This window comes from Thamnophis sirtalis, unplaced genomic scaffold, assembly GCF_051295495.1.
Source record: "Thamnophis sirtalis isolate CommonGarterSnake01/CBP01778 unplaced genomic scaffold, rThaSir2_p1.2 scaffold_6, whole genome shotgun sequence".
Classification (NCBI taxonomy): domain Eukaryota; kingdom Metazoa; phylum Chordata; class Lepidosauria; order Squamata; family Natricidae; genus Thamnophis; species Thamnophis sirtalis.
In genome coordinates this window covers 52,849,038-52,869,212 of record NW_028261386.1, presented here as the reverse complement: position 1 = coordinate 52,869,212, position 20,175 = coordinate 52,849,038, and the positions used below count along the sequence as shown (strand labels likewise).

Sequence of the window (20,175 nt, the reverse complement as noted above, 5' to 3'; positions counted from 1 at the left end):
GCTGTGAAGGTTATAAATGATCCTGGGACACTGTAACTGTCATAAAAACATGCCTCTAATCAAGACGGGCAGCAAACAAAGGTAATAAATAAAAAATAAATACAGAAATTTTGACCACATGACCTTAGGAATGCTGTGAAAACCAGTCACAAGTCCTTTTTTTTCAGTGATGTAACTTTGAATGGTCACTAAACCTTGGTTGTAAGTTGAGGACTACCTGTATTTATAGTCAGAGAAGCAAAAACTACACAAGTGCAGCAAAGATTTCTAAAAAAAATTTTTGATTACATTTGAAATTGTAATTTGATTAAATGCATGACAATTATATTACATTTAATATTTAGTATCAGGCTGTATCAACCCAAGCTTATTATCTTTCTTTACCCACCCTATCTTTTTTTTGGGGGGGGGCAATTCTAACATGCCACTTAAGGCTGGAGAGAATTGTGCACTTTTCCTGTAAGAATTGCAATTTCTAAAAACTAAATGAATCTGGTGATCATTCTTGCTAAAGGAAGGCTGATGTCGAGACCCAAGAAAATGCTATGTGGCTGTTTCATGACTGGTGCACTACAAAATAAAGCACTGTGGCTTTTGACCTTAAAGCTAAAGTAAAGGTATAGCTTTCCCTCTGTAGAGGATGTTGCTCATCTCCGTTTCAAAGCCGAACAGACAGCGCTGTCCAAAGACGTCTCTGTGGTCATGTGGCCAACATGAATAAACGCCGAAGGCGCACGGAACACTGTTACCTTCCCACCAAAGGTGGTTCCTATTTTTCCACCTTCATTTTTACATGTTTTCAAACTGCTAGATTGGCAGAAGGTGGGAGAAATAGCAGGAGCTCACTACGTTATGTGGGGCTAGGGATTTGAACCGCCAAACTGCCGACCTTTCTAATCGACAAGCTAGAATCTCAGCCACTGAGCCACTGCATCCCTTTTAAAACTAAAAGATTTATTCAAATCTGACTCCTAGAGTCTTCATGGATGTATTCTTGGCAGCCGTACAGAAGTGTTTCCCATTTCCAAGACATTTCACTGCCCATTCTACTATATATCATTGAGATGTCTTCCACCCAGGGTACAGCAAGATCTGATCAGTTTAGCTCCAGGATGACAAGGTGAAATGGCTAATCTCTTGAGCACTTCAATGTCAGTTATTTAAATGCAGATTCTGGTAAAGGAACAGCTGTAAAAACTGAGTTAGCATTGGTGCAACAGCAATTATAGTTCAATCACACATTGTGGTTAACATTATTGTTTAAAGGCATCCACTGTAGTTTCCCTAACATAGGTGACCTTTCAGATGTATGTGCTTCAGCTCTCCAAATTCCCTAACCCCCATTGCTGAGAATTCTAGGAACTGAAGTGCATGCAGCAGAAGAAGGTGGCGCCCTCAACGCGATCTGTGAACTCCCTCATCTGGTGAAATTAAGAATAGTACATCCATGGATACAAAGCCTGTATGAATGGATAAAAAAAAGGCAGATGAAATTAGCAGACATGCAGACGGTCCCACAAATTCAATTTCTGGAGGGTAGAAAAGACCTCTTGAGAACTGCTCCCCGTTGGTGATATATACAGAGCTGCCCACCTCACCTCTGAGAAAGAAATAAAAAACAAGCCTCTCTCGTTCCTTTTGTCCCTTCTCGTGGGAAAACAATTCGGTAGCACCGAAGCACACATTTAAAACACACCCTGTTCCTTTCTCCCAAGCGCTAAAAATAATTCCTATTTTGGAGAGACGGAAGCCAAACACAGAATCAGCCGGCTTAGCAATTGATGGCCCTGCAACGCTGCAAACTCCGCCCACTTTCCCAAGGATTATTTAGACGTTTTCCTTTCCCGGTTTAGGGAACTAAAAATAGGAAACCAGCTTGACCCATAACCCGCAGATCCAGACCAAAATAAAATAAAATAGGGGGTGGGGGAGCATCGGCTTCCTTCGAGGCAGCGAGTTAACGACTGCTTCAATCCTTCCGGTCTGTGCGCACTCGCGCATGCATTTGCGTATTTTTTTTTTAATGGATGCTTAAACGCAGCTGGTGAGAGGAATAAACGGGTTTTTCTGACGGAGGCGAAAGGCCCGCCTTTTTCGAGTGTACGAAAGCAGGTTACGGCGAGCGCTTGTAAAATCCATTATTATGAATGAAACGCCGTGGCTGAAGGCGTCTTCCGGCGATTTTCCTCAAGGACCGTATTCTGCTTCTGCAGGAGACTCTGGGGTCACCAAAGGCACCTCTCGCCCTTCCCAAAAGAATTATACTTTAAATACGTTTTTTCCCCTTTGAGCCCGTAGCCACGCATTCAAAAAAAAATATGTTGGGGGGGCGAAGAGAGGGAGAAACCGGAGAAGGGTTTATGGCCAAACTTGGCTCGACTGAGATCAGCGTTAGGTAACACGGCGCACCAGCGGCAAGCCGGGCTCGTGCCGAAGATGATGCCAGAGGTCCACCGTCCAATAGAAACGCCCCGCAGTCCCGCCTCTTTTCTTCCGCGGCGCGGCTCTGCTTTACAGGCCAAAGGCACGAAACCATTCATGAGTTTTGTGACATCATCGGAGGGAGGGGGCGGGCTTTTGTGAGCCTAGATACGCCCCCCTTGTCTATAAAAATAGCTCTCAAACTCTTTGTGCTGGCCAGTTTAATGCGAGCAAACCTGTAGCTGCGGTTGGGTGGGAGAAAGACGCTTCACCGAGCAGCTTCAACCCGAAAAAACAATATCAGTTTTTAATCTTCTGAGAGATCTCCTAGCCAGAGTTTCTCACGGGGAACCTTAGCCCGCTCGCTCTCTTTCTGTTTGTGTTGGTTTAGTTCTAGTTCGTCCCCGTCCCCCTCCTCCTCACTACTCCTGTGCTGAGCTACAAAAGGAGGTTGGCTCGACCTCTTTGTTAGGACTACATACATGTCTGTATTTTTCTCCATTCGTTGGTGAGTAACGTGGCGCTGCGGTGTGGCTGGCGAGGTGCGGGGCTCGGTGGGTGTTTTTAAGAGGTGCGAAATCGGGAGAGGTTTTTACGCCACCTTTGCGAGAGACCGCCTGGACCGAGAACTTCAAGGAATGTTGGGGGGGGGGGCGCGTTGTTGAAGGCGCGGGAGGGAGAAACAAAGGAAGGACGGGGGAGGGGAGGGGCGCCACGAACACAAGCCCGTGGGCGCGCCCCTCCAGTCCGGCGCAAAACGGGGGCAGGACGGCGCCTGCGGTCCTTGTCCCGGGTCACCCGCAAGCGGCTCCCGCTGAGCGCGCTCGGGAGCCCGAAATCTACCCGGAAACTACGGGTGGCGTTCTCGGGACCTCCTTAGCAGTCTCGGCACGTCCTATTGCTTCGGGTGGGGGAGGGAGAGGGGAGAGGTTGCTTCCCAAGCGCTTCTTTTATCCGTCGCTTGTCCTCCGCTTCCCCTCGCCAGGCAGAACCGGTTCAAGCGGATCTGGGCTTCCTGCGAGAAGGGTGGTGGAGGAGTGGGCTGCGGGGCGAAGGCGGCAGCTCTCCTCTCGCGAAAGGCGGTGGGGCAGTGGTGGTGTCTGGATCGAGGCTGCCTGCTTGCGATGATGTCCCGGGGAGGGGGGACTTTTTTTGTCCGCAAGTGTTGATTTCTTCCAGCTGGAGCTCCATGGAGAGAACAAAACAGCTACTTCTGGCTTAGTTTCTGTAGGAAAATAAATAACCGGCACAGCAGCTGTTTCCCCCCCCCCCCCGGTGTTCCTTATTGCAACTGTTTAGCTCCCTATATATATATATGGAGCACTATCCCATCAGCGGGGAGGGGGGGGGGGTCAGGGTTATTAATCCGAACAAAAGAACTGGTCTGTTAGAAGAATTCTGCAAATAGCAATGAAAAGTCCCAAATATTTTCCCCGTTTCTTTATCGGGGTTTCTCTCCCGTCTCCCCCCGCGAGGTGGGACGCGATTACGGTAAGAATCGTACCGTAATCGCAGTAGGAAGTTTGCTGCTAAACAGCTGCTTCTTTCAAGACGGTCAACAAAGGCAGGAGGCTGCAGACGTTACTCTGGAACGGGTGCTCCCACAGTTGCTGCTTTTTACTTATTTGCATTCTGCCTTTATTATTTTTACAAACGACTCAAGGCAGCAAACCTATCCAATACTACTATATTTCTCACAACAACCCTGTGAGGTTGGTTGGAGTGAGGAAGAGTGACCAGTCCAGTCAACCAGCTGGCTTTCATGGATAAGGTGGCGGCTGAATGCACAATCTTCTTACTAGCCTGCTGCCTAAGCCACTAGAATTATTCTTCCGGTTGGGAAGTAATAACTTTGATGGGGGGGGCATGGGGAGAGAAAAATTGATTTGGTTATTTGCCTTCTGGGTGCTTCAATTAACGCAGAAACCCCAAGCCATCATCCTGAATGTGGGCGAACATAGTGGAGAGCAAGGGGTTCTGGATAGAAGTTCAGAAACTCCTGGTTCCTTCGGATTTACCCCCGAATTTGAAAATTTGGACTTTCACAAAAACTGGGGCTCCAAATCTGCCCCCAAATGTGCATTTTATAGCAGGTGCACCCAATGGGGTTAGGCTTGCACTTTAGAACTGAAGTGCAGCCCGATTTCTTTGTTGTTAAGATGAGGAGTGAGCTGCGGCAAAGTTGTATAACCTCCTCCCTGGAATGTTTTCAAGAAAGGCTGGCTTGATGTAAGTAAGGATGCTTAAAGTATTTTTGCCTTTTGGCAGAGAGCACGAGGGGGGAATAGCTCTCCCTCTCAGATATTAAGCCCTGGTGTGCATGTATTCCCATTGTCTCTGTGTGTTGCTTCTCTTGACAAATGCCATTAGAAGAATAAATACCTTTTAGCAAGCAGACAGTAAATTCTTAGCAGTTTTACCAGAATCCAGTAGTCTGAGTACAAGTGGAAAGTATGACGCAAAATATGCATCTCTTCCGAGAGAGCTAGTGCAGAAACAGTGTAAGGAAAGTGAAGTTTCCTCAGTAAAGCCTGTGAGATGAAAAGCTGAGATCTTTGGCAACTGATGTATTTTATCTTATTTGATGAATTTTCTTGCTGCTTTACATATAATTCTGTTGCCGGACACTGCGGCTTGGATGGCTCCCTGGCTAATGAACAATTATATACCTTGTTTAAAAAAAAACCCTCAAGAAACCAATGTTCTATTTAGTTGCAACATTTTTTTTTTGTTTTCTATTCTGATTGTCTTAAAGTCTAGCTATTTGGCTGACCTCAAATCCCTATCACAATGTTATATCCCCATTTTCTTGCAAACAAAGTCACTCAAAGGTTTAACAACCCTCCCCCCCCAAGTGTTACTGATAGCTCTAAATCATTTTCCTAAATAATTCTGACCAACTTGTTGCCTCTTCACCAACTCTAGTTGTTAAAATCAACAGTGTTTTCAGTCTATTTAATCTGGAATATGAAACTAAGTGTTGCTTCCCTTGAATATATAGCTAAAATGCATAGGAGCATACATTGTTGTTTTTCTTTAAAATATTTATATAGCTGTCCATCTTTCAGACAACTTTAGGTGTCTCCAATAATGTTTTCTTACTTTTTTAGTCTGTCTAATCAAAATATAAAAGTGTAAGCTCCTCCCAGCAGCAGAAATCTCTTGTGATAACTTAAAAGTACAATATGCATCCTAGTATTATATATAATATGCTGTAATGATACCATTGTTACTTGTGCAAGTGATTCTTTGGGATGATCTGGCTTATTGTTTTTAAGCTAAGCAAAGCTGATGCTGGACATTCAGTATTTGCACTTATTTGCACGTATTAATTTAGAAAAGCAGCAGGTGCTGTAAGAGCAAGCAAGGAATAAAGACCAGTCTCGTGACTGACTGGTGCAATATAACCTTCTACCCATTATGGTATAGCCACTGGTGATTGATGGGTTCACATTCTTTATATTGACATTCTTGTGTGTTATTATCTGGAGTAACTATTCTAAAAGATGCCTTTCAGTATAAAACAGCCAATGCAATACTATTGCAATATTATTCCTTTATGACAGCTTTATGCTACCACATGCATTGTTTTTATTTATATTGAAACTTAAGTGAGTGCAGGAAACTTTAAAGAAATGTAGTGCTGGGAAATTGAGGTGGAATTAGCACATGCTAAAATACAGAAGTTGCTTGAATGCATGTAAAATGTACTTTTGCTTTCAAAATAAGTTCTAATGGAAACAATGAGTATAAGGCTGAAATTGAAACCTGGGCTATAGAATGAATCAATCTGAAACCTTTGGGTGACTTAGGTGGCTTAAAATTCTTAACTCTGAAGCCTTCACAGAATCTGTAGGACAGTGTTTTTCAATCTATTCCAAAATAGGTTGAAGTAGTTTCTTTCCAAAATAACTATTTTTTAAATAAAATAAAATAATTTGCTGTCCGCCTCGCAGTTCAAAGTGAGAAATAAAACTGGTTATATGCATTGAAATGGTTAAGTTTCTTAATCTGTACTAGAATTCCTTATCAATATGGAATCCCAGGTCTTATTTGCTTATCTACTATTAATTGCAACTGAATAAAAGGGTAATTGCTGAAGTTGTCTCTCTGCCTTTGTTTTCAGCCCTGATTATTTGAGATCAGCTGACATGACTGAGGTGATGAGCGCTCCAACTATGGATGAAATTGGTTTAAGCCCCCGCAAAGATGGCCTATCCTATCAGGTAAATTCACTGCCATGCAAAAAACCTTAATGCAGCTAACTAACTGCAAGTTGCTAATAGATTGAATTGGGATTATATAGTAATCTTTTTAGAAGGCTGATGAATTAGTTCTTAATATTTTAAAATTTTCAAAGCTATTTGTAATGCTTCCTTGGCAAGAGCAGTTAGAAAGGACAGAGTGTTTTGGGTTTGGAGGGATCTTGGATGGACTTATTTACAAGTAAATGTAAACTTAACCATTTGAAGAAAAAGTTTTATTGAAGAGTCTAGCAGATAAATTCACAAAGGACAAGATCTGCTTCTTATAAGATATAAATGGTACTAAACGTTATAGCTATGTCTCAATACTGGCTATTTAGGTTCATTCAGACTATGGGTATTGGGCTTAATCTGGATGTATGTGGCAGTATTGCAGTTTCCATTATGGACTAGATATCTTGTTAGATCTGTTGTGTGTTCTGTTGGATCTAGATACGTTTAGCAAGAACATCTAATTGTGCTATTTTTTATATTGCCTCCTAGAACTTGGAATAAATTTGACATTGATTAAGCCTCCCTTCCTTTAGTAGCATACTTTAGTTTAAGAGCAGTGGTTAGAATGTGGTATTGCAGGCTAGCTCTTAGCCAGGAGTTCGATTCTCACTGGCTCAAGGTTGACCCAGCCTTTCATCCTTCCAAAGTTGATAAAATGAGGACCTAGATTATTTTGGGCAATGCGATGACTCTGTAAACTGCTTAGAGAGGGATATAAAGCACTATGAAGTATTATTGCTATTGCTAATGTATAGCCTTACAGCATTTCTTTCTACCCTGGTTTTGATGACTTTTAGTTGTTCTTAACAAATTCTTGGTTGGATGTAATGATTGGTTACTTTGGATGTTGCCTTATTAGTCTTTGCAAGCCTGAAATGAAAGTGAAAAGCATATAAATGGTATAAATTACAGGCATGAGTAAATGTTGTTCCATTCAGCTCCAATTTGTGGATAACCAATGGTGATCTGTCTGATCACTATAGAGACAATAACCAACTGTATAGGGCTTTGATCTGATTGAATACTACTGGGGTTTTTTCAACATATTTCTGAATAAATACAGTTAGTCCTTGACTTACAACAGTTCGTTTAGTGACTGTTCAAAATTAAATGGCGCAGAAAATATTTTTTCACACTTACGACCATTGCAGCATCCCAATGGCCACATGATTAAAATTCAATTGCTTGGCAACTGGTTCGTATTTATGATGGCTGCAGTTTCCTAGGGTCATGTGATCAGCTTTTGCAACCTTCTGACGAGCAAAATCAGTAGGAAATCCAGAATCACTTAACAGCCACATTATTAACAAATGCAAAGATTCACTTAAAACGTTGGCAAGAAAAGTCATAAAATGAGGCAAACTCATTTAACAAATATTAAGTGGGCTCAATTGTGGTCATACCCTGAGGACTATGTGTGGGTTGTACTGTATAAAGTGGCAATTTGATTTTGTAAAGCAATAGCAGGTTTTGCTGAAGCATTTTCTAATCCCATTAGGATTTTCCCCCTCAGCGGCTCTTAACTCTGCTCTGTCTTTTGAATGGAAGGTGTGTAGGTCACTTCCGACTTATCTTTCACATTCAATTATCTCAGAAAATAAAATTTCCTTTAGATGAATGGTAGTGCAAGGAATCTTTGTTACTTCAGACTAATTTTAACAATGTTTTTTTAGCTTGATTTTGGAATGAATCCCAGTGGAAAAATACAGTTAGAAAACATTGCATCAGAACTGAAAAAAGCCACATGAATTTCCAGTGTAAGGCTCAAGGGTCTTAACTATTTTGAGACTGGCCTGAATTAGAATAAGTAAACTTTGAATTTCAGATAACTTTGGCCAGCTGGATTGAGTTCAATATGTTTAGACTACCAATACAACTTCTTTTGAGTGAAGCAGAAGCACTGTTAAATCAATGGCCTTAAGCACATTGCTTTTTGCTTATTTCTGCCCACAAAGACTTGGCAGTGTTTGGACTTGGGATGATTTTATGACTATATTTTGGCTCATAAATCATTCAAACTGCCAGCAATTCAGATTTTAAAGTGTTTTTGAAGAATGTTTTCTTAATCTCTATCTCACAGAACAAAAACAATTCTAAGGTTATGCTAGATGGCATAGGCTCTTATCTTATAAATATACTAGAATTTATGTAGTTTGAACTTGGTTTGTGGCCATTAACTTCAATAACTCATCAAACCAGAAGCTAGAATTCAGTGAACCCCTGAAACTCATTTGTTGTATTAGCAAAAATCGCCATTTAGAATAACTAGAACTTTGGTTTTGACCTCATCCTCATGTGCTATGCCTGTACCAGTGGTGGGTTCTGGATCCCGTTGTAACCAGTACACTGCAATGGGGCCCAGTGTCCACCATGTGAACATGCACAGCACGCATGCATACTTACCGCCCGTGATGTGCCAGCTGCTCGGCAGACCATCACGCAGGCGTTGTATGCTCCGTGTGTGTGTGTGCAAAAGCCCCAGCCGGCTCAAATAGTGGTAAGGGAGCGGGCGGGCGGGCAGGCCCTCCGGAACACTGTACCAGAATAGTACCTGGTGCTCCCAGCAGGCACTGGTACCCCTGTACCGGGGTGTACCGGTTATATCCCACCACTGGCCTGTACTCTTCGTTCAGATCATTGAAGGGTGCTACAATGTCTAAATGATTATCTAAACTCCTACAGTATGGATTCATTGGCTGCCTATATATTTGCAAGACAAAATCATTGGATGCTAGTATTCTTTAGAGAAATACTGTCTACACATTGTTTTTTCTATGTTCTAAATCAGAGGCGCCCAACCTTTTGGGCACCAAGCATCGGTTCCATGGAGGTTTTTGCAGGCCAGAGTGGGTGTGGTTTTGCACTGTATCCCGCGGATGGGACTTTTTTTTTGTTTCTGCAGCCCAGTTGCTGGAATGCCGAAGACTGGTGCCTGTCCACAAACTGGGGGTTGGGGACCCCTGTTCTAAATTGAAATATTGCCTGCATTTTAACTCTTATCTGATTAAATAATAGGGGGAAATTACATTTAAAAACTTTTAAGTTAAATCGAAAAGTTTGCTAACCACTGAAAAGAAACCTGAAGATCCAGATTTTTTTAAAAAAAATTATAATATAAATTTGTAAGGCTGGCGATACCATTATGACTCTAGGCATACATTATGTGCCTTGAAAATGACAAATAGTGGCTCTAGGATTTCTTGGTGAACCTGAACACAAATCTACAGACCAGTTTAGATCTTCATGGTTTCTGCAGCTATAAAATTGGGACTTGTAGGTTCCTTATCGCTCGGAAAACATCTAGAGATACACTAGGGGGTAGATACTAATCTGTGTGCACGCACGCATGCACACACACATACATACATCCACCTGGTTCAGAGGTTAGAGGAGCATTTTTTCCTCCTTGTAAATCTGAAAGAGGAAGCTGAAGAGAACTGCACTTTTTTAGAAGGTTACTATACTGTAGTATTGTTTTGGTGATTTCCAAATCTACGTAAATAATTCTCCAGCCTCATTTTGTTTCTGGGATGGGCAGAAAAAAAAATCTTCTCATCCTAATGTATTACTCCTACCAAAAAATGTCTCTATTGCATTGTGCACTTTCAAATGTCAGCATTCCCCAAAGTAACAGCTGCCCGTTCCAATCAAATTGAGAAGTGTAACAACTCAAATGTGATCTTGAGAGTTATTTCCCTCCTGTTCTGAGTTCTCAATCAGCTGCTAAGTAAAATGCATTTATGAATAAGCAAAGCTGCAGAATGGCATCTGTCTTCAAGACCTGGATAGGAACTCCAGGGAGAAACAATGCTCGGCTTTGCAAGCCATACCTGGGGCTGTATCCTAAAAGTGGGTGGAGCCAGGACCAATCTGGGCAAGAGTTCTTGGAAGTTTTAAAAGGTGAAATGGCTGCTTTAAGAATCTGCAAATCTAGCCATTTTGCCCCTTATGCCCTCATCCCAATTTTTTTTATTTTTTGGATGGAGGCATGTTATGGAAATTACCAAATGGTATATACACCAGTGGTTCCCAACCTTTATGGCTTGGAGGCCCGACATGGGAACTGGGTCACTAGTGCAAGTCAAACTGTTGCATGCACACATGTGCACTGGCCTGCCACTCATACGGCCAAATTCTAAACGGGCCACAGCCCAACAGTGCACCGTGGCCCAGAAGTTGGGGACCCCTGCCAACAGTATTTTTTTTTAGAAGCCCACTCTGGAAACTACCAAGTAGATGGCACTTGAATCTACTGGGTCACATTTAGGTAACCTGGAATGGGATAAAGATAGAAAAGATGTGATCCGGCTGAAGTGGATTTGAAGTTGTCCTCGGTTGCCCTCCAAACTTTTCTATTGCTTGATTTTGGCTTAGTTCTTTACAAGCTTCTTTGATTTGAAGTTTTGCAATGTTTTTCCAAAGAAAAAGGTTTTTGATAACCATTAACTAATAGTTATTATTTATTAACTAGTGATAACTAATTATAAATAAAATTCATAAATTCATTTAATGACATACGTGGAGAGAGAGAGAGAGAGGATGCGTCAGCAACTCTGCTCTCTTTTTCTCTCTTTCAAGGAGAAAGAGACAAATAGACAATAGGGTACAGTTAGCCCTTGATTTAAAACGTTTTGTTTAGCAACCGTTCAAAATTACAATGGCACTGAAAAAAGGGACTTGTGACCATTTTTCACAGGTGCAACCTTTGCAGCGTCTCCATGATTATGTGATCAAAATTCAGACGCTTGGCAGCTGGTTCATATTTATAATCACTGCAGTGTTCCTGGGGTCACATGATCACCTTGTGTGTGACCACCTGACAACGAAAGTCAACAGGGATGCCAAATTCACTTAACAACCAGATTATTCAGTGATTCACTTAAAAACTGTGGCAAGAAAGGTGGCAAAATCAGGCAAAACCCACTTAGCAAACATCTCACTAAACAACAGAAATTTTGGGCTGAATTGTGGTTATAAGTTGAAGACTCCCTATAACTCAGTTTGGTTTGGGATTTTGATTGACATGAATTTCATAGAATGAGAAATTGTAGCCCAAAGCATCTGGAATGCATAAGGTTGTTTGTCTTTAAAACCTTTAGGTTTTTTCTAGTTATTTTTGTTTGTTAAATTTGAACCCCCATCCAGCTTTAGCTTATCTGAGTGGTACCATTTTGTACACAAGCAGTAGTGATTTTGCATCTTTAAAATTCACAATCTACCCCCACTCCAGTGCACTCCACATAACATCTAGGCCAGCTTTCTTTTCTAACAGACATTATTTCTTTTGAAAGGCCTTTTCAACACTGCCTTAAGTAATAAAGTCCAGTTATTATTGAAGGTGACCAATGTTAACTGTTAAAATTAGCAATCCTTTAGCTGAGATTTCCCTAGCCTGGCAAACTGCAGACATCCTGGATTACTGCTTCCAGCCAGCCCTCAGATAGAATTGCCAATGCTGGTTGGATGCTGGAGGCTTAGTCCAACAACAGGAAAGTGCCAGGTCAGAGAAGGCCTCTTTTGCTAAATAAATAGTAAATGGAAGCCAGGAAATGCATCCAGAATATACATAGACTTTGGGACTGTGTAATAATGTTGTTAGGGACACGGTGACTAAAATGCTGAGCTTGTCAACCGAGAGATCGGCGGTTCGAATCCCTAGTGCCGCATAACGGAGTGATCTCCCGTTACTTGTCCCAGCTTCTGCCCACCTACCAGTTCGAAAGCACATAAAAATGCAAGTAGAAAAAAAGGGGAACCACTTTTGGTGGGAAGGTAAGACTGTTCTGTGAACCTTTGGCGTTTAGTCATGCTGGCCACATGACCATGGAGAGGTCTTCAGACAATGCTGGCTCTTCGGCTTTAAAACGGAAATGAGCAACACCCCCTAGAGTCGGGAACGACTGTGCAAGGAACCTTTACCTTTAATAATATTTTTAATGTATGGGAACTCTTCTCCCTCTATATCTTATTAAGATAAACATACAGCTGAAAGTGGCAAAATGGCAAAAGAAAATATCTACCGTATTTTCACCCATATAACCCGCGGGTTATATGCGGTTTTTACATGCACAGCGCCCCCCTGCGGGTTATATGCGTGGGCGGGGTATACGGAAGATATTTTACACGATCGGAGGCTTGCGCAGGCTTGTTTCTCCGTTTCTTCCCCCACCCCGATCTCAGCTGTTTCCTTCTCTTCCTTTCCTCTTCCCCAGCTTGCGCAGGCTTGTTTCTCCGTTTCTTCCCCCCCCATCTCAGCTGTTTCCCTTCTCTCTTACTCGTCGCGGGTTATATGCGTGGGCGGGTTATATGCGTGGGCGGGGTATACGGAAGATATTTTACACGATCCGGAAAACCCGCAGGTTATATGCGTGGGCGGGTTATTTGCGTGGGCGGGTTATATGGGTGAAAATACGGTAATTTAATGGTGAGTGAATATCCCAACATTCTTGTTCAGGGAATTTTATTCTTTTTTAAATGTTATTGAAGCAAAGGCTTTGCTAGTTTTTAGCCTGAATTTGGGATCACATCCATTATGTTCTCCTATTTTTCTTTCTACCAGAAAATGACTACATTCTTTTTTTCCAAGTTGATCGTTAATGGCAAATGACTCTAGCACTAATCATAGTATTTGAAATTGAAGTTGATTTAGGACTAAAATATCTCTACTCTGCTGTCAAAATAATGTGTTGAAATTCTGTTGAAAAGAATTTTTTTTTAAAAAAAACCCTCAGAATAGAATCTGCCTCTTATTGTGGTAACTGGGTTGAATAAACAACATTCAGAGGCAAGTATTCTTTATATATAAATTTAAATTGCTATGAAGAAGTGGTAACAAAGTGCATTGATCCTTATGACAGCAGGCATTCAAAGCTGATCCGAAAACCACTCAAGCCTGTTGTGTGAAGCAGCAGTGAATTGGAAGCCTGCCAAAGTAGTACCCCAGAATAAGTTTCTCTTTGCAAATGCAGTCGGGGTGATCCCTTGTAGTGAGATCTCTTTATCAGTTGTAGAAGGAGAAGCAATTCTGGTGTACATGACTTGGACTGCACAGCACATTTGTTTTGTTTTGGGCTCTCTTTGTGGGTGTTGTTTTTCGCACTGTTAAAGACAAATCTTCCTGAGATCCACCACACCCAAACCTCTGAACTGTTAATATCGCTGGTGTTCATCAAACGCAAAATGGACCAATTGGATGACCTGTGGCTGCTGCTTTTGTCATCCTAATGGGGTGGCAAAAGGTAGTCTTAATGTGTCTCTGGTAGGTTGACTTAATCAGGATTCATATGCCTGGGGTTGCAACCAGACAATGCAATCAAGATAGCACTGAATAAATATGCCCCTGCCTACTACTGCTAATCTCAGTGAAGGTCTTGTAGACTGTATGGACTAGAACACTCTACATGGGGCAGCCCTTGAAGAGTGTTCGGAGACTTCAGCTTGTCCAGAATGCAGCTGCGCGAGCGATCGTGGGTGCGCCTCGCTACACCCATGTTACACCTATCCTCTGCGAGCTGCACTGGCTGCCTATTGGTCTCCGGATACGCTTCAAGGTGCTAGTTGTCACTTATAAAGCCCTACATGGTATTGGACCTGGGTACTTGAGAGACTGCCTCCTGCCAATTACCTCCCAAAGACCCATTAGATCCCACAGACTAGGCCTCCTCCGAATTCCATCTGCCGGCCAATGCCGGCTGGCAACTACCCGGAAGAGGGCCTTCTCTGTGGCTGCTCCGGCCCTCTGGAACGATCTCCCTGTGGAGATTCGTACCCTCACCACCCTTCAGGCTTTCCGTAAAGCCGTTAAGACCTGGCTGTTCCAGCAGGCCTGGGGCTGCTGAGTTCCATCCACACTCGAACTTGGTGTGCTTGTTGTGACCTTTTAAATTGCTTCTGTATTGTTGTTTGTTTTGTTTTCTTTCCTTTTGTATTGTTCCCCTTCCCTTTCGGTTTTGTTAGCCGCCCTGAGTCCCTCGGGAATAGGGCGGCATATAAGTTGAATAAAACCTCTAAAACCTCTAAACACAGTCAGTAGTCTAGCTAGGTGCTTAAAACCTTTTCTCCGTATTATTGGTTACCTTACTAGCAAGGCTTGGTTAAGCATTTTTTTCCATTCTGGGGCTAGGTTCAGTCAATTCTAGAGGAAGGGGGTGTGGTGTCACTTGGCACAGGAAAAGATGTTTATCTTCAAGTTTTGAATTTTCTTTTTTTTCTCCTCTTTGAGGGGCCTAGCAAATAAGTATTCTTATTACCTGTGAATATTCCAATTAAATAACAATAAAAATAACGGTTACTGGTTACTGTATTTGAACAGTTAAGTGATTTTTCTGACCTTTGGTTCTTCTTCCTATGGCAGCCACAGAGCACATTCACAATCTACCAGTCTGCTTCTTATGTCTCTGTGGCCTGAGAAAGAGTTTGTTTAAATGTTTAGTTGTATTAAAAAAAATGTTATTGCTGCCATAGATGAAGGTTAGTGAAAAATTACATAAAACGCAGAGTAGAAAGAGAATTTGCAATAAATCTTCTCCAGAAAAATGAACAAAAGGAATGTGGTAGACAATAACAAGCGGCTTTTGGGGAAAAGGTACAAAATCTATAACTTGCTTTGCTTTTGGCTGACCAGAATGGCTCTAAAGAGTGTGCAGGATTCTAGCAACGAGCAAGCTACAACAAAAAAAAAAGTGATGGGTTGAAGTGGAAGGATAGGTGTCTATATTTCAGCTATAAAATCTGCACTTTGGAATTAATCTTGATAGATACTGTAGACTCAATATGTTTGTGGACGGCAGAGAATAATTGTCTACAGCAGATTACTAGTACCTCACAGCTGATCTCCAGCATTAACCAGGATTGAATCTGGTTCGACTTGGATAGGAAACCAACATGAGTTCTTATGAGTTGTAGACTTAACTGAGAAATTGAAAAAGTATATCCTGGATGAAAGCTGCGATAAATCAAGTTGCAAGAAAACTATAGGGTTTACAAGTAGTCCTCAGGAATTGAATTCAAGGAGAGGCTAGGTTCAAGTACAGATAATCCTCGACTTACAACAGTTTATTTAGTAACCGTTCAAAGTTACAACAGCATTGAAAAAGTGACTTTTTCACACTTACGACCAATGCAGCATCCCCATGGGTCATATGACCAAAATTCAGATGCTTGGGAACTGGTTCATATTTATGACAGTTGCAGGGTTCTGGGGTCATGTAATCAGCTTTTGCAATCTTCTCACAAGCAAATGAGGAAATCATTTACCAACCATATTACTAGCTTAACAAATGCAACAATTCACATCATAACTGTGCCAAGAAAAGTCGTAAAATGGGGCAAACTCGCTTAACAAAGGTTTAGCATATATTTTGGGCTTAACTTGAGGATAATTTGAGGACTAGCTGTACAGCTAACATTCAGAGAGGAAGACAATGTTGACTCCAATGCTGAGCTCTGAAAACTACAGAGATAGTTTTTAAGTCTCTCCTCCTCTTATAAAGAGACGAGTGCAAGCAATATTCAGTAGAATATCTTCATGGATTAAAATGTCATTATGCAAAGGCTCTTGTTTCTTTGCTTCTATTGACAGCTTATCCTTGTTTCTCTATCATGTGCTGGGAAATGTGACTTCATTTATTTTCCATTGGGCCATCCTTAATCCTTGAGTGCAATTGCAACATCTCATTTTTATGCTTCCTTGATTATTTTTAAAAAGCATGACTTAGTGGAAAAATCCTGACCTCCTCTATCTCTGCAGCTGTTACAGATAAGATTCTTCAGGCTATTTAAATCACACACAAAACATATATATTTGGGGGCTGTTTATTTAAAGAAATCATTTATTCCTTACTTTAAAATGGGGTAGGTCAGCATATTTTCCAAACAGCTATTCCACTTTGACCTAATGTTCTTACCATAACAAAAGATTAATGCTATTCTGTCCTGTGCTGCTGTTGTAGATATAGGAGGTGTGTTGTTCTCTTAACGAGGATGCATATTGTCTTATCCAAATTATGAACTTTGGGCTTGGCTGCAGTTTATCTCTTCCCCCAAATGCACCTGATAGTGTTAGTTGAGGATAATGGGAATTGTAGTGCTGAACAATTTGGAAATGCTCTGCTGAGGAAAGCAACTTTTAATAAATGCCAACATTTTCCCCTCTCTTGAATGGGGATAGAAACTTGATGCTTTATACACAAGTTGTAGAATCCATGCAGGGCTATTTGGTCATCTGGTGTGTTTTAATGGTGAGATGGAAACTCCAGCATAGTTTATAAAATGCCTAGGATGGAATAGATCAGACAATAATATTGCCATTATTTCCATATGAGCTTTAATAGATATTAGTGTTATCTGAAGTTTTGAAAAATATCTAGGTAGCAGAATAGTTGGATATTTATATAATACTCAGATTTCTTAGAATGCAGCTCTTAGATATCTCTAGGTCAAATGCATGTGCTGGTTTGAGACTTAGTGTCTAAAACATCTGGGAACACCAGGGTCAGCAAAAAGCTTACTAAGGAAATGGTATCTGTTGAGTATCTGCAAAGAGCTCCAACAGTGGGCCAGTGGAATTGTCAAGATGCTGGTTTGGCAACAGTAACATCTGGCAGTACTAACCTGGCCAGAGTAAAATGGTAGGTTACTTAATGTAATGGCTGAAAGTATACTTGTGTATGATCTGATGTTGGCAAGAATCCAGTGGAGTATCAGGCATAGAGATGAACAATCCTTCCAAGAGGATAATTTGAGTCATAACATAGTGAGTTGCCTGATGATGTCCAGTTAGTCAAACATTACCATAATTCATACATTATGGATGACCTAGGCCTAGCTCCAGAACTGAACTATATATAGTGATGTTTCAGGAAGTTGATGGGCAGGACATCTGTTGCATTTTGGATCCTTTGTGCAGTATAATCACATTTGATACTTATTTATAGACATTAGAGTAACTTGAAGATCAGTTTTCTGAATGTCCTTTGTGTACAAAATGCACAAAGAGTTCCTTGTTTAACCATTTGTATGGTCAATATCTCACAAATACAGCAGTTGAGTAAACATTTTTTAAAAAAAATATAATATTCAAGTGCAATGTTCATGAGGTCCAAAAAAATCCCTTCTATTTTGCCAATCAAATAGCAGACTAATAACCCACCAGACCTTAGGAAAAGCAAAGCCTTTGGCACCTTAAGAAAGACTGACAGGGTCAAGCTTGTCTAGACTTTGAGAGGAATGTCTTTTCCATGGGGGCAGGTGCCTATGATTGAAAAGGCGTATCTCCTGTATCCTGCTAGATGGCAGTGCTCCATAGAAGAGAACTTACCCATCCTATTGGGTCTAGCCAAATGAGCAAAGGCAAACAACTCATAAATAACCTATACTATCATGTAGGGATTCATAAGTGATCATCAGAACCTTAGATTCCACCTAAAACTCACCCTGTAAGCAAGTGGAACTGTGGTGTTACTTGAACATTTCATGAAATGCTTGTCATGATGTGTTCTTGCATCATGGCAGTTGCAGCTTCCAAATGTTCTTCAAGGCCAGCCTATATAGAATGTGTCCTCTAAAAAGCCTGAATGTGAAGAATGTCATTGACAGCTTGTAATTTGCCCATTGACTGAAGATAGATCTTGTCCAAATTGCATGAAAGGTATGTTTGTTTTCAGTCAAAAATGTGTTGACTTTAAATCAAGCTGTGAAAACTGCATTCCCTTGGGATGTGGTGATCTTTTGACTGCTATGAGTGCCAAAGTGGGTAAGTGTCATTAGTGCCAAAGTTCTTTTACCTGCCAGCCAACTAGTAAGCAAAGATAAACTAATGGGAACCTCTGGCTCCCTAGACATTGTTGCTAGCATTCCTTACCAGTGTTCATGCCTGCTGCTTGGAGTTGTAGATCAATAACATCTGGAGGGCTTTAAAATAATCACTTAAGGAAAGCAACAAAAAATCGCCTTAGAATCTCAGCTACCTATTATGCTCTAAATCTTACAATAAGGTATCATATCAGTTTAATAATAGTAATATGGACATAAGATTAAAACATTTTTCATTTTTGAAGTTTATAGGAGGATACTTGGATAGCTGTGAATAAATGAAAATGTAATTAAAATACATTAGATTGGAGATATTGATTACTATAAATCTCTCATTTCAGATTTTCCCTGACCCTTCAGATTTTGATCGTTATTGTAAGCTGAAGGACCGCCTCCCTTCCATTGTGGTGGAGCCAACAGAAGGAGATGTGGAGAGTGGAGAATTAAGATGGCCACCTGAGGAGTTCCTGGTTCAGGAAGAAGAGGAACAGAACTGTGATGAAGCAAAGAAAGAGAGCAAGGAACAATAAAAACACCGAAGATCTTCTGTTCTACTCAAGATGTTAGGCCATCTTGAGGGAGAGAGAACAGCTTTCTGAAGTGTCTTTTCTACAAAAGACATTCAATTTTGCACCTGCAAGATCTTAGTTTTTTTCATATTCTCTATTGAGAACTGAAGCGCTTGACGTGACAATCTCCAGCTAAAACTAAGAAAGTTTGGGCAGGCAAAGGAAGCCAAAATGATTGCCCTTCTCAAGATCATTGTTGAATTCTGTGGTGGTTGCCTGGGGCAGCCAGGAAATTAGAGGGCGCTTTGGTGGAGGAATAGGCCAGCAGGAAACATGCTTCTTCTGAAGTGTGTGGTATTAGAAGAAATAGCTGCAAGTATAAATGCAGCTGAGTTCTGTAAGGGACTGCCGCTGGCTACAAATGCATGAGAATAGTGTTCATCTCTCAAAACCTTGCCTTCTCATAGTGTTTTTTCTGGTTTTATGTGTGCATGTGTTTAGAGGCTGGAAGACAAGCCAATGAAATGCTCCTATGACCCATTAGGCAGTCTTCCTGCAGAACTCCAGAGAGGAGCCATGGGTCAATGACTAGGTTGGCCTTCTGCAGCCTAGTGTCCTCTTAAAGTCACACCATCTTTGTTAGGCTGCAGGCTCCAGCATTGGCTTGCTCACCTGTTGCACATAAACTATATTTTTTTAATGTCTTTTCCTTTCTTGGCACCTCTTTAGGCATGCATTTTAACATCGCAGTGAATAGCTTTGTATGGCCATTGTGCTGTTGACTGTAGAAATGGCCTTTACTACTTGTTCTGCAGTTATCTTGTTTAGGCTGTAAACAGTCACATTTTGTTTTGTTTGGGAGGTGGGATTGTGGAAGAAATGCTTCTTCAGAAAAAAGAAAAAATGAAAAAATGCTTCAGGAGATTTTGACATGGAAAACAAAAAGTGTATTTTCTTTCCTGCTACTGAAGCTGCTGTTTAACTTTCTCCGTCAGCAATGCTGCTGTGAAATACGGCTTTTTCATCAGGACTGATTTATAAATTTAGTCATGTGTTAATGCTGGATCAAGAGCTCATGATAATAGTACAGGGCCAACCAAGGCTGTTAACTAGGAAGACCTTAAGATAATTGGTATCCCCTTTAAAAGCAGGAGGGTGAAAGCAGGGCTTATCTT

The 20,175-nt window shown here is 41.3% G+C and overlaps 1 protein-coding gene across 1 annotated transcript; it reads left to right on the top strand.

The window, feature by feature from the left end:
- The first annotated feature begins 2,641 nt into the window (after window positions 1-2,641).
- On the top strand, window positions 2,642-19,888 carry LBH (LBH regulator of Wnt signaling pathway). Its single transcript, XM_014062513.2, has 3 exons — window positions 2,642-2,929; window positions 6,548-6,647; window positions 18,833-19,888. Exons 1-3 carry the CDS (start codon window positions 2,904-2,906, stop codon window positions 19,019-19,021), a joined length of 315 nt encoding a protein of 104 aa, XP_013917988.1. The 5' UTR covers window positions 2,642-2,903; the 3' UTR covers window positions 19,022-19,888.
- Window positions 19,889-20,175: the final 287 nt, after the last annotated feature.

What these genes read in the sequence shown, in the direction of transcription:
- LBH (XM_014062513.2), top strand. Translation starts at nt 2,904, where the DNA reads ATGTCTGTATTTTTCTCCATTCGTTG. An exon ending in GTATTTTTCTCCATTCGTTG is followed by an intron (nt 2,930 to 6,547) that starts GTGAGTAACGTG and finishes CTTTGTTTTCAG; the next exon opens with CCCTGATTATTTGAGATCAG. An exon ending in AAGATGGCCTATCCTATCAG is followed by an intron (nt 6,648 to 18,832) that starts GTAAATTCACTG and finishes CTCTCATTTCAG; the next exon opens with ATTTTCCCTGACCCTTCAGA.